The 14720-nt window shown below is 36.4% G+C and overlaps 1 protein-coding gene across 1 annotated transcript in view; it reads left to right on the forward strand.

Annotated features, from left to right (window-relative positions):
* The window catches only part of LOC137298890 (proton-coupled zinc antiporter SLC30A2-like), a 43182-nt gene extending 40074 nt beyond the window's left edge, over window positions 1-3108 (forward strand). Inside the window, exon 7 of the mRNA XM_067831249.1 lies at window positions 1622-3108. Coding sequence (XP_067687350.1) covers window positions 1622-1770 — 149 coding nt within the window. The 3' untranslated portion in view covers window positions 1771-3108. The remainder of the gene's footprint in view (window positions 1-1621) is intronic.
* Window positions 3109-14720: the final 11612 nt, after the last annotated feature.

The raw sequence follows: 14720 nt of genomic DNA on the forward strand, positions 1-14720 counted from the left end.
GGGCTGAAGGATGTTTGTTGGCAGCACTTGTATTGACATAGTACCTGCGATATTATTCATCATGATACGAGTCACGACGATATATAGCACAGTATTGTGCCCTGAAGTTGTGATAATATACAAATCCTGATGCAATGGTGGTGATATGATATGTATTAACCATAATAAAATCTTTCATTCTAACAGCAACTATGAACGACCTTCAGATCAAAACAAAACCATTTTAAAGTATTTCGTCAAATTCCTCAAGTGTTTTTCAATGTTCATTCAGAAACGAGATAATAAAACGTTGGGAATATTAATAACATACAAGCGCTATATTTGACACTGTTCTTGATGCAAAGATTTCTGAGAAAACATTCACTTACAAAGGGAAAATATGTAAACATATATTTTAATCATTCAAACAAAAGTAAGTGTTTTCTCTGGACAGATATAGCGATTCGGCAATATTCAAAGTTACACATCAGTATTGTGGCCATTTTGAAGTATCATGTTTGGATATACAACAATGCAAAACTTGTTCATTCAGCAATTGATGCATGGATCGATGCATTGATGCATATTGTCACACCACTAGTAGTTGGATCACAGTCTAAGTAAACTTATCCTTAGTACTTTTCGTTACACTCCACTACTGAGTCTAACAAAACCTTATGGGAGGTCGTGTCAGGTAACCTTTGAGACTGACCAATCAACACACAGCTTACCAAATCACGAAAGTGGACATTCGCACATACCTTTTGAACTTTTTATCTCGAAAAGGTTTGTACCCGAACGATTCCGAATGCTATTTAGCATACACTCGCTTCTAGGTGATGCACACGGCGTACGTACAACCATGGCAACAGTGAGTAAATATTCGTTGAAAATGGTGTTTTTGGCAATATTCAAGGATGTCATCTTGCGGAAATATTAGCTAATGGAAACCATGTCAACAAAGCCCCCAAAGCATATATACTGTGGGTCAGATAATTGTGTTATATGGGGATTTTTGTTTGTGGAGAGGTCTGTGTCAGTGACCTGAATATTTTGAAAGTCCCTTTGATCCCTAAATAGTAGCCTTTGTCTGAATGGTAAAATCTATTTAACAGTCTTGCGTTTGATTAGACTGTCATCGGTCGCTCAAAGGTTACCTGACGCGACCTTGTACCAGGTTTTGTTAAACTCAGTGGTGGAGTGTAACGAAATACACTGATACTAAGTTTACTTAGACTGAGTTCGATCACTGACTCTTTTGTACCTAAATACCCTTGTTGTTACCTGGCATCAAGGATAAAACATAGACTGTTAGGCTCAATATAGCAGGAAAACTGATGCATGATACACATAGTTTATTAACATGCTACTTCATGGACCCTTGTAGTTTAGACTCTGCTGCATTTAAGCTTATAGGTTAAAACAACCACTTCCCTCATCAATCACCTGTGTTCACTTGGTCACAGGCTTACAATGAGTGAAATCTAGTTGTTTCATCAAAGCCATGTTATTGCCTGGAAATTACCTTCTGTGCCCCATTTCTCAAAGCAACCATAACCTGAAGACGATTGTAACTCCCATACTTTACATAGAGTTTCGACAGGTCACTTTAACCCTGATCAACTGCATGTTCTTGTTACAGATGAGTCAACAGACCACACCAACGTGCTGTCCACAGCCACGAGTAAGATGCAGCGAAATCACAACATCAGTCATGTGACCATTCAGGTGGAGCAGTATGACAGAGAGATCATGTCTTCCTGTGAACAGTGCCAGGAGCCCAAGAAATAGCGGTCCATCTTCTATACACAGTATAAATCAGAGATCTTTATATTTGTATCATTGTACTGAAGGGAACCTATTTTTGACACCAGTATGCTTTCAGTATCTTTTAGTCATGCAAGCAGTGACTGGTGTACTTAACATCATTTGAAACACAAGGGTAATGCTATTTTTCAGGGTATTATCATTTTCAGAAGCCTGAGGTCTTTCATTAAAAACTTCCCAACGATGGAGGCTTCTGCAAATGATAATGCCTTGATGAATAGCATTACTGTTATTATAGCTAAAATGGATAGCCTTTTCAATAAAATAAAAACAAACAATGGCATCAATTTTGAAGCATTTAGTGCTAACAACAAATGATGGAGGTCACTAACACACTTTTTTCAAATATGGAAACGTGGTAGAACAGAACAGATGACATCACTATTGAAAGTGATGACATTTAACCTTGACAGTTGCCCATACTACCAGCCCTACAAGTCTTACATTGCTGCGTGTTTTAATTTATGTTACTATTGTTAAGGGTAGTACCGGCAAGAAAGTGCATAATGGCTCAGGTACATGTGACAAATGTGAGTCAGAAATATTGACAACATGAAGGTGTTTAAGTGATAATTCTATCCATTTTAGCTATAATTTCGTGCAACATATTTACATGGGAATCTGTGCAACAATCTGTGTAATGCTGCCACACCAGCTCATGTGAATGACCAGGTGATATCTCTACCATGATAGCAATGCTGCTCAAACTTTTGACAAATTATACTATATGTAGTGTTATATTTTTTAAAATGATATTCTTCAGACAGTTAATACATAATCGTGGGAAAATAAAGCTTTTCCCAGCTAATTTGTGTTTCAGATTAATACATTTTTCAACAGAAATTCGGAAGAAACAAATATGCTCTATCCCCATGTGACTTGTTATGACCAATGGCTGATCAAAGCCCAGAGATTGCTTTCGGCAAGTAAGTGTTGGCATATGTTACTCTGGTATTTCGACTGAAAATGATAGCTGAGATATACTGCTTAAAATAGGGTAATTACTATCACTTTCTTCAAATCAACTCTAGTCAATATGCCATACGTTAGAGATAATTATAGTCATATTTTATCAAAATGCCTCAAATCACACTTTACATGTCTACTTGTCACAGTCTGGTGTAAAGAATTTCTCTCAGTGATCTCTGGAGCATTCATTAGGAAATTTAACTCACAACTGAAATATTTTATGAATTAAAAGGTCACATGCAACCAAAAAATCAGACATAATTAAAACACAGTTATCACTTTTTCATGATATGTAATATACATTGTTGATTGTGAAAAAAAAAATAAACAAAATTATAAGCATATAATCGCGGGTTTTCTTCCCTCGAAATGAAGCATCCGGTCAGAGCGGGTGCGTATGCACTTTCATAGGCTGGTTCATTTGCCGATATGCAGAAGGCTCATTATGTGTATAGAGAGATGACCTGTTTCCTTGGCATTTATGAAGTATGTTAAGTAATAAGAAAGTAAGTGTGGGTAACAACTTCTTTCATTGTATATGATGCGACAATTCTTTATGGATTCATATATTGTTGTCAAGCAAGAACGATATCACAAGAAACATCTCTGTTCTCACTATAGTGATAATCATTATCATTGCACGCATCACTTGCTGGGTTTTTATGAGTTGTCTTACTGGTTCAGCCTAATCAATGCACATGCGCTATGGGCACAGAGCAGCACATCTGGTAAAACCACTTTTTCTCCCAGTGAGGGAGAAAATTAGTAAATCGTGGAAACTGCAATTTCGTTGTTTTACGAATTTATTAGTTGAATTTGCATTTTTGTTAATTTGTTTCTCTAAGTCCATACCGAAAGGTATCAGAATCTGCAAAGTTGTGTTTCGCATTGCATGTGACCTTTAACTATATTCCACTTATCACAATAGTGATGTTTATTATACTTTTCATGATGGAATTTCCTAGCTATTTCCATGTGATACCTTGCACATGTTATGCTTTGGATATTGTAACCTTGGTTACCAGAGATTTCCAAGGCACAACATGCAACTCGACATGAGGCCATTGATACTTTAGTGTGTATAAGTGTGACGTCCCAGGAGGACGGACTGTGCTTCCATACCAAACAGTATGCAACAAGTCTACTTCTGAAAGTATACTACTCATCAAAATTTTAGACTCACTAGTGTAAATGTAGCCACTTAATACAGTCAGCTGTGTTGAAATTGATTTTGCAAGATATTTCATAGTGTTTAAAGGTACAGTTTATACATGAACTGACGTATTGTAAAACAAATTCTTAACGTTGAAAGAGTTATTGTCACAGGTTCAATAAATGATGAAACTCAGTGAAAATTAGAGAATTCATGACATGGCCTTACACTAAAATTCTGCCGTTCACATGTATGATATTTGCACATGTTTTGCAGCAATTTGATGCATGATTCTCATGCTGTTCTTCTGCATTAGGTTTGTAGTTGGTTTCCTCTGTGGTGAAAGTCATCTTTGATGTAGCCATACATATATGCATAACATAATGCATGCTTTAGGTTAGTCTAAACTTTTGATGGGCGGTATAATATTGTAATGTTCATAAACTGAAAATATCTATGTTCCCGATACTGCAATATATTTTTCAAGAGCTTGTAACATTGTAAGATCTGTGGTTATGATGTTGTATGGTTTAAGTTAATGATATTGTAATATTTATTTTCATGACCTTGTAATATTTTAAGATATATGGTAATGATATTTTAAGATCTAAGTTAATGGTATTGTAATATTTATTTCTCATGAGCTTGTAATATTGTAAGATCTGTGGTTATGATATTGTACGATTTAAGTTAATAATATTGTAATATTTATTTCTCATGAGCTTGTAATATTGTAAGATCTGTGGTTATGATATTGTAAGATTTAAGTTAATGATATTGTAATATTTATTTTCATGAGCTTGTAATATTGTAAGATATATGGTAATGATATTTTAAGTTCTAAGTTAATGATGTAATATTTATTTCGATGAGGTTGTAATATTGTAAGATATATGGTAATGACATTTAAAGATCTAAGTTAATGATATTGTGATACTGACAGTGTGATTTGTGTTTGATTAGTTTATGGTATTTAAAACCACATGTTAATTCTGAGACATTGATATGACAAGCTGGAAACAAATGCCAGGCCATCGTGAATCAGCGCAGTCATGGGTAACTTGGGTACAGAGCTCAGGAGTTGGGTGGGTGTCCTGAGGAGAATCCAGCTACCTCTACCTGTGGTTAGTCATTTGATAACTGGTTAATATTATTCTTACAATAAACTCACATGGTTACAATGTAAGTAGCTAACTTTTCGTTTCTTTCTTATTGGCCTTCATTCGGTTATGAATTTTATAGATATGAGTAAGGAACACCTTCTGTCAGCTTCAGGGTACGGATGATCAGATTATCTTAGATGTTTATGTATACTGGCTTTGTCAACACTTACCAGCCAACTCTTGACACCTTAAGTGGGTACCCAGAAAGGTTTGGAAATAAATAGTAATATACCCAGGTGGAGAACACAGAGTCGTCCTAGACCTATCATGAATGTTTAATCATTTAAGATATTTTTTGTTGTGCAAATAAATTACTTTTGGTTAGTGTCGATATTCTCACTTCAGGCCTCAACCTATTACAGTTTTGTACATCAGTTGCATTTGATTTGATGTTAACGATTGTGGAATCTTTTGCTTGCATGAAGTAAAATCAGTTTTAGGAACCCTGTTTGCTAACATGATTTTATGGGTGCTTCCACAGATATGCCCTTATGCTGTTGTGCCTGTGTAAAATGTAGTCATTGTATGTTATAATCCAGATGTCTCTGCGGAGGATATACCATGCCTACAGTAGTAGCCAAGAAGTCATACATGAGTCATCTCCAAAACACATACTACTTCCCTACGACTACTAAATTGTGCTGAGGAAAAGGAACAAACATGAATGCTGTTACATTGACATGTAGCATTTGAGGACTGATGTTCTGAACCAGTTTCCAGATCTTCAATTTTATTACAAAATGAATTGAATAAACCATTTACTTTGTGAAGTAAGACAAATGATAACAGTCAACACTGAACACAACAAATTTCATGAAATGCCAGGTCAGTATATCAGTTGTTGATTTCCACTGGCATCTCACTGTACACTAACTTTGTCAGTCATCTGTACAAAATGACTAATCTACATGGCTAGTGTATTGCATCTATTGTAGGCCCTATCCTACCTGTCCTCTGGGCTTGCAGCTAGTCAAAGCGAACCAAAAAATATTAGCATTACTGTAAACTAGGTTTGTAATGAATGTGAATGAAAAACTCCATTTTGTACTGCATATAATAGTCAAAATACATATAACAAACTACTCTTAAAACCAACTGAAGATGTTGGTTCCTTTGAATTCCCTAAAACCATAGAGTACTTTGAGTCTTCTTGCTGTCCTCACTGAAAATCAAATAAGCATTTAAATGAAACGTCACATATTCCTTCCCACCCAGTAATACCTCAGAGTGTTCCAAAGGTACAAATATTATTTTGAAAAAGGTGTCACAGCAATTTTCTTTTGTTTGTGTTTGTGATATCTTCTCCTCTAAATTTTTCAGTAAAGGCATGCTTGGAAGGTTTCTTATTTTGATGAAAAATTTCCTCCACATTGCTAGGAACAGTGTGTGCTTCTTGAGAGATGTTCATGTTGTGAGTTGTGTTGTGAGTGTCTGTGTGACATTTATGCTGATGACTTCATATCAAAGTATCAACAGAGCCTAGCCGAGGGAGTATTTTTGTAGCCATTCAATATGTACATACGATATATACCAAGTTATATTTTCGCAACTACTTTTTCTCTTTGTAAATGATCTGAATGTGATGTTGTTTATGGTGTTCTTTATTCAGGATTCTGGTACTAGAATTATACTTACCAAATTATTTCATGAGTATTGACTTTTTTGTGTTACCATAGTAACCAAGTTACATATTTTTAATGAAAATTCAAAGGAATAGTAATTTATACTATTAAACTTAATAAACTTTTAGTATATATTTGGTGGTATGTTTCCACAAAAACATCGTTGTGCCTGAGTTGCCATGCAACAACAGACAAACTTGAAAGAAGCACATTATCATTGTCATGTTATGTAATTCATGTCTCATCCAATATAAGGCTTTAGAAATGTACCCCAGGGCATCACTGTGACTGTTTAGTCCCTAGATGACCAACCAGTGGTTGGATTCAGGTTGAATTGTTGCTATGTTATTCAAATACAGCTGAAGGGACCGGATCAGAATTGCATTATGAATGATGTTAATATAATTAACTATTAATTACTATTAAGTAATTAATGATATAATTACTTAATAGCCATTAATGAAACATGTTTTACTGATACAAACTGACAACAGTGTGTTTTTTGTGTACATGGGAGTGTAGGTCCACAACATGTAAGGCCAATTCTAATAAATACATATGCATATAGACATAAGAGTAATAGAGTAATATCATCACAGTCTGCTTATTTAATCAGTACCAAATCTTCACTTATAAAATCAGTGGTACAGTGCCTGCATGCATTGCAAGACCCAGCCATTTAGTTACCAGCCAGTCAGGTACAGTGCATGGCCTGTTTATTTAGAAAGTTCTCGGTGTTTGAATGAATTGAAGCATAGCCTCTTCCTACAGTTTATTTATTTAAACCTAACACAGGAACATGGTCATAGGTTGTTTTGTGAAACTTTAAGGGAAGCTCTGTATTTTTATTGTTTCTTGTGTCAAGGTACAGTTGTATGCATAAGAATACCATTGCAATACCAGGGTAATATTTACTTGAAAAAAGCTGCAGTATATGCAGATCGATTCACAATTCACACCACACATGATTGCAAATGTGCATGAGTTTCCCAAACAGGTCATTTTACTGTGTAGAGTTTGTGATGTGTTGATCATCCTGGAAGTTAAAAGAGTATATTACTAAGGTTAGGTATAAGCGCCACTGAGCATCTGTACACTTTACAAATGTATAATAATTGTAACTAAGAAATAAATATTTCTCAGGGATGGGATTGTCTTCTTCTTAGTTTTTGGAATGGGTGGGGGTTGGGGATGTGTGTGTATGTGTGTGTGTGGTGGGGAGGTTGGGGATCTGTTGTTGTGAAAGAGATTGTGATAAGATAAAGGCCATTGTATTATTTGAGCTAGTTCTGTCAGAAGATCATTTGGTGCGTGGAAGTAACATTACATTTTGTGTTTGTTTTGTATGCGTAATATTTTTAGTTTACATCAGAACATCAAAGAAACAACATGCATTGCAACTCTGATCTTGTACCTAGATGACTGGAGTAGTTAACTGTGTTGGTTTTAATTTATACTGTTTGATATTGTTTTACAATCTAATCATAGCTCATAGTACTCTACATTCCATGTTGTCTGTTTACCTGTACTTGTTTACTGTACATCATTTTGTTCAACTTTATCTACTTCAGTTTATGTATCTAGCTTTTGTTTATTATGCTCAGATATTTTCAATGTATTTCTCAAAATGTTTTTGTTAATGATACTTTATAGATCTGCAATATTTGTTTTCAATGCCTTTTAAGCATTACATTGAATAACTAGATACAAGTGTTTTCTTGTTTGGAAAATAATGATATTTAGATAAAAATAGATATGAACTTTTCATGAAAGATTTTTTAATGATGAAAACTCTCCTTGTTATAACATTGTAGTTAGAACTGTGGAGTACATTATGCAGAGGTTTATGTTTCATGGTGACGAATATGCTAAATCATACTAAGGACGGTGCAAACAAACCTTAATATCTTGTTGGAATTGAACCCAAATGTGGTTAAGCACTGTACCACCGGACCATGGTGATCACCTTTGTGCCATGTACCATTGAAATCTGGAGATTTTCTACTGTTCAGATGATAGTGCCTGATAGATGATAGATAAATACTAGCATATAGGAAACTGTTGCTGGATTTTTTTCTGATATATTTTCATCTGCTGGGTAGATATATGTTAAAAAAGCAGTCAGATATTATAAGTATCAAGTCATCTCATACTTTTTGACATTCTGTCTGAACCTGTACGTTTTTGTTTCATTTCATATGTTTACAATTGTTTTATGTGTTTGATATTTGGTATTTCTGTTTGTTTACAGGGGTATTTTTAGTCTTTGATAGTCATTCAGCAGTAAAAAAATGTGAGGTTATGACACTTATTGATGGTAACAACTTTCTTATTCTTGCCCTCTCATTAGTTGATTAGAAGTAAGAAAAGAGGAGAAATGTAATAGAAGAAGGATAACAAATTGTTATCTGTGAAAAGTGTAATATATCTGAAAATAATTTTCTTCATCCTTTTACAAGAGTGATGCTATGTACAATCTGACTCAGTGGGGTACCTGTACAGGAAACAGTGGTTGGAAGACAGTATCACAGTGGTTTGATATAGATTATGTTTAATTTGATATTTGAAATGCTGGTGCTCTGAATCTTTTGTGCGTGTTTATTTTCATTTCTTTTTTGTTAAGGACAGACCTGTGAGTGAAGTTTGTACCTGTGTTGTTGTAACATACACCACTACATGGCTTTGGTATATATCATCAGCCTCATGGCCAGTCTGTGGACATTGTGTTGATTTCAAGCTGTAAAACATGAAGTCGTGTTTTTGTGTTTTTTATTCGCTTTACTGTCAAGTGAGCTTTTTTCTTTTAATTGTCTGGTCACTGTCAACATTCACATTTCAAACATCTGAAACTAAGAGGCAAGCAGATTGAATATTGTATAGCTGATCTCAGTAGTTGCCCCTTTACCAGATTTTGCTCCAATTCTTACTTATTGCTGAGCCATTTCTGCAGGCATCATCCTGACATGCTTCAATAATGTGTTATGTGAAGTAACAGATACAGTTGACCCTTGTTTTGTTGAGCTTCAATTAAAAAAATGTCAGTTATTTTCCATGACAGTAAATTTCTGTAAAACAGACACAGTGTTAGGATAGGCTGTTACAATAAGACAGGCACTGTGTTAGGATAGACTGTTAGATTAAGACAGACCCTGTGTTAGGATAGGCTGTTACATTAAATATATTTGGTAGTCTCAGGTCTCAAACACTCAGTTCATTCAGTGTTAATAACTTTGTAACAAATAATGATAGTTTTGTATCAATTGTAGCTCAACTACTACAGTTGCACCTTTCTCACTACCAACATATTTTCATCAATTTCGCACAATTTTGCTAGTCATTGTTCTAATAATAGATGCACTTGCAATCTTAATCCATGTTAGTAATTTCTCACTTTTGATATGTCAGCAGCAGTCATGTGACTTCCTGTCCACATGTACACCATTTCCAGCTTGCACCATGTTGTAGAGTGTGCTTACAGGTTAGACTTGGTTACTGATCGGGGCCCCATTTCACAAAACTCTTGTAAGCCAAAGATCTCGTAAGTTTTCTCGTACCCATTATGCCTCCTACACTGTAACATGAGATACGGATGCTACGAGAATAGTTACGAGATCTTTGGCTTACGAGAGTTTTGTGAAACGGGGCTCTGTAGTCGGATATCATCCTTCCTTTGCAGTTACGACACATGAAGTCAATCAAAGTGACGTGAGTTAAAAGTTTTGTTAGAGAGGGTCTGTGCATGTTAAATTTTGTTTTGAACTATTGTAGTCATCAGGGCCCCATGTCACAAAGCTATCATAATGCTACGACTGTGTTAACTCCTGTTCTTTTACAAAAACTTATGACAGTCATAACGCTACGATAGTTTTGTGAAATGGGACAGGGGAATATTGTCCTTATTTGGAAACTAGTGACACTCTGATGGGTGCACAAAAACATATAATTCACCACATCCAGTTTGACAGACTGATTCATATGAAAGGAATCCCTGCGCATGGAGGGTAAATTCAAGACCACCTAGACTTTGTTAAATCTCAAGTTTGAGACAATGAGGTTCGACTCTAAGGTTGGATTGAATTGTTGTGATTTTGTTACTCTATGACCTTAAGCTAGATTTTTCTAATACTGATGAATTTTTTACATTTCTCGAACTACTTTAGAGCATTCTAAAGCTGAAACCTTATACATTAATAATCATAGTCATTATGTCTCTGATTTGATAAAATGGCTGCCAAACTTTCTTCATAATTTGAGTGAGCTACAGAACAAATGGCTCATTTTTGAATTTGAACAATGACTTGTTACATTTATACAATTTGTCTCATTTGCCTTTTGAGAAGCATTTGCTGTTTGTGACAACGCTCCAAGTGTTTGCTTTGCATAAATAATTTTGACCAACTGTAGTAATTACCCTTGGCTCATGCAGAAAAGTTTTTACCACCAGAAAATGTTTTTTTGACCTGAGCTGAACAAACGAAACAATAAATGTAGAATATATCTGGGTTTCATTTGTTCATCTCCTGTTGACCTTAACTTGATAATAAACAGAGATATAACCGGAGGCCATTGGTATATGGTCTCTAATTAAACTGTGAACAGCTGACATGGTCATCTGTTTAGTTGTTTTGTTTTCTGAACATTGACTTGCACAATGTCAAACAAATAAATATTCAGATTCATGTTATTTGTTTCATTATTTTTTTACCAATTTATTTCTACCCAAATAAGTTCCTGAACAAGGATAATGTGAATTCACCCTTGATTCATGAGGATGAGGACTGAGCATAGTGTTGGCACACTTCTGGCACCTAACACCATATCAGTGTGCTTTAGGATAAGAGATTGAAACTATGCAAGTGTGCCTTATTGCAGGGTGGTGGGGTAGCTAAGTGGTTAAAGTGTTTGGTCGACATGCTGAATTCCCCTTATGGGTACGGTGTATGAAGCCCATTTCTGATGTCCCCTGCCAAGATATTGCTGGAATATTGCTTTAAGTGGCGTAAAACCCAACTCACTCACTCACTCACTACCTCATTGCTAGCTATGCAGCTCCCCATGAGAGGAGATTCAATTGTGTACAAGTAGTCAGTCAGTCAGTCATTAAATTACCCAGTGATCTAAATTTTATATTTACGCAAAACGAGTTACTCAGTCTTTTTGAGAAATATTTGAAATTTATTTGAAAAAAAAACTGAAAAAAAGAAATATACTACCGACAGAAAATAAGGGAATCAAGACATTGAATGTAGATGACTTTGACTGTGACAGAGTCCGTTATCGTGGCGTATCTCCCAAACGCAACATCCAATGACAATGGAATTTCGCATAATGCATGCCCAGCACGTGCTACACGTGCATACAGAAGTTAACTCCTGTAAATGTACTGGAGAAGTCGCAATCACTAATGCAATAGAGATTGACACTTACTGACAGAAATGCCTCCAAGGCAGTATCTCGGTGAAGCAACAAAATGGAGAATTGTGGGGATGATAGAGGAGGGGACATCATTATGTGAAGTTGCCCGGCAGATGGGTAAATCAAAAAGTGTAATTTCACGCCTGTGGGATAAGTACCGTCAAACGGGTGGGGTTGCAACGAGACCTGGGCGTGGTAGACCAAAATCAACGACACCACGACAGGATCGTCTCATTACGTTAATTGCTCTACGCGATAGGTTTAAATCGGCCACTGCCATCAATAGAGAATTCCGCACACTCACTGGAAGACGCATTTCAGCCTCAACCGTTAAAAACCGACTCTATCAAGCTCGTCTGAAAGCAAGACGGCCTTTTAAGGGTGTCACCCTTTCAGCTCACCATAAGCGTCAGAGATTGGCATGGGCTAGGCAGCATCAGGGACGGGCTATGCGCCACTGGCGTTACACCATGTTCTCTGATGAGTCAAGGTTTTGCCTACTATTCACAGATGGCAGAAAACGTTGTTGGCGTCGGAGCGGGGAGCAATATGCCAGAGCAGCAATTCTTGACCATGATCGATATGGAGCTGGTAGTGTCATGGTGTGGGGTGGGATTACACATGACAGACGATCAGATTTGGTCATCATTAACGGAGCCATGACTGGTCAGCGATACGTTGACCAAATATTGCGTCCTGTTGTGGCTCCATTGGCTGGAATTATCGGCCGAAATTTTGTATTCCAAGATGATAATGCCAGACCACATCGGGCCCGAATTGTCTCCGCTTATCTCCGACAAGAAGGTATCCAGACATTGGACTGGCCCTCTAAGTCCCCAGACCTGTCCCCTGCAACCATCCGGAAATTGTTTAACAGCATACCATCAAGGTGCCGTGAATGTGTTGCCCAACATGGTGGACACACCAGATGTTGAACTTGACGCCTAAAATTGATTTAGTGGATATTTAAAGCAGTTTCAAATTCGCTATTATTTCATTAGTTCCCTTATTTCTTGTCGGTAGTATATTTTCGCCCATCTGCTTTCGTGCTGGTTTTCGCTGATGAACACACAGGCGTTGATGAACTCAGAGATATACTACTGGAATAAAGTTATTATACAGCTGGATAAAGTTATTATACAACTGGATGAAGTTATCATACAACTGGATAAAGTTATGAAGGTATTATACTGCTGGAATAAAGTTATTATACAACTGGCTAAAGTTATTATACTTCCGGATTAAAGTTACACTACTGGATAAAGTTGCCATGCATTATTTGATGTTATGCTACCTTTTAGTGCAAAACATACCATGATTTGGGGTGTGTTCTTTGGTGTTTAACTGTTGACAGGATGATATCGGAATCTCTGTGATTATGATACCAGGCATCGTGTCAAAATTCACTTCACAAATTCAGTATTGTATGTGTCCACTGTTGACAACTACAGTATACCCCATTCATACGACTACATTTAGTAGCTGATATGAGTATAATTTACACATATGTAAACATACTTATGTGAGCAATTTTGGTCGTATGAGCGCATTTGCTTAAATGCAAATTTTACACACATATGTAAATTTACACCTAGCCAGCACTAGGTGCAGATTTGCTACACGGTATAAGAAAAAGGTATGGGGGGTCAGTATTTTCTGTCTCTGAATGTAAAAACCGTCATATGAACGCGCAGTAAATTTGCTTAGGGTAAGTAAATGTTACGGTTGGTTGCATCATGTCTATTTTCACTGGTTACTATTGGCAACTGCCGGGATAATCCACGGGACCTGATGCACACAAGTACAGAATGTCAAACAGCGACACTGTGAAGACGAAAATGGCGTCGAAAAAGAAGAATGAAACTAGTAAAACACGTGGCACTGCATGGTCAGATGACGAAACTAGAAGTCTTTTGGGAATTTGGCAGGAATTTAGCATTGAAGAACTACTGGAAGATCCAAAAAGAGACAATGGCCTTATTTACAAATCAGTGGCTACAGAAATGGCTGACAACTTTGAACCATTCCGCATTCATACGTTGAAAAGATCATACAGAGAATGCAAGTCAAACCTAAGAAATAGTGGACAGGGTAAAAAAACCTGCAAATTCTCTGAAGAACTTGACTTGATTCTGGGACACCGCCCAGCATCGTCACCGTTGCGAGTTATTGAATCTCTGAAACGGAAAATCTCCGACAGCGACAGTGATGATGAGTCTACCACCCAACATTCTTGTGACGATGATGAATTTGGGGATATTGTACCATTCGAAAATGAAGATGATGAAAGTAATCAAAAGGATGACGCAACTGATGAAGAGACACAGGAAAAACAGGTAAAAACAGGTAAAAACAGGTAAAAACGGATGCCTCAAATCTGAAAAGGAAACACGTAGATGGAATAAATGACGGGAAAACAAAAGATAAAGAACTGGAGAACAAAAATGGTATTAGTAACGAGAATACAGAAAGAGCTGAAAAGGTCAAGCCAAGTGAAAAGAAAAGGCGGAAATCAAAACTAGAAGTTTCATTGAAGTCAGTAATGGAAGGATTTCGTGAATCAAATCAGAGACCATATAATAGATGGTCTCT

The sequence above is a fragment of the Haliotis asinina genome, chromosome 10 (genome assembly GCF_037392515.1).
Source record: "Haliotis asinina isolate JCU_RB_2024 chromosome 10, JCU_Hal_asi_v2, whole genome shotgun sequence".
Lineage (NCBI taxonomy): Eukaryota > Metazoa > Mollusca > Gastropoda > Lepetellida > Haliotidae > Haliotis > Haliotis asinina.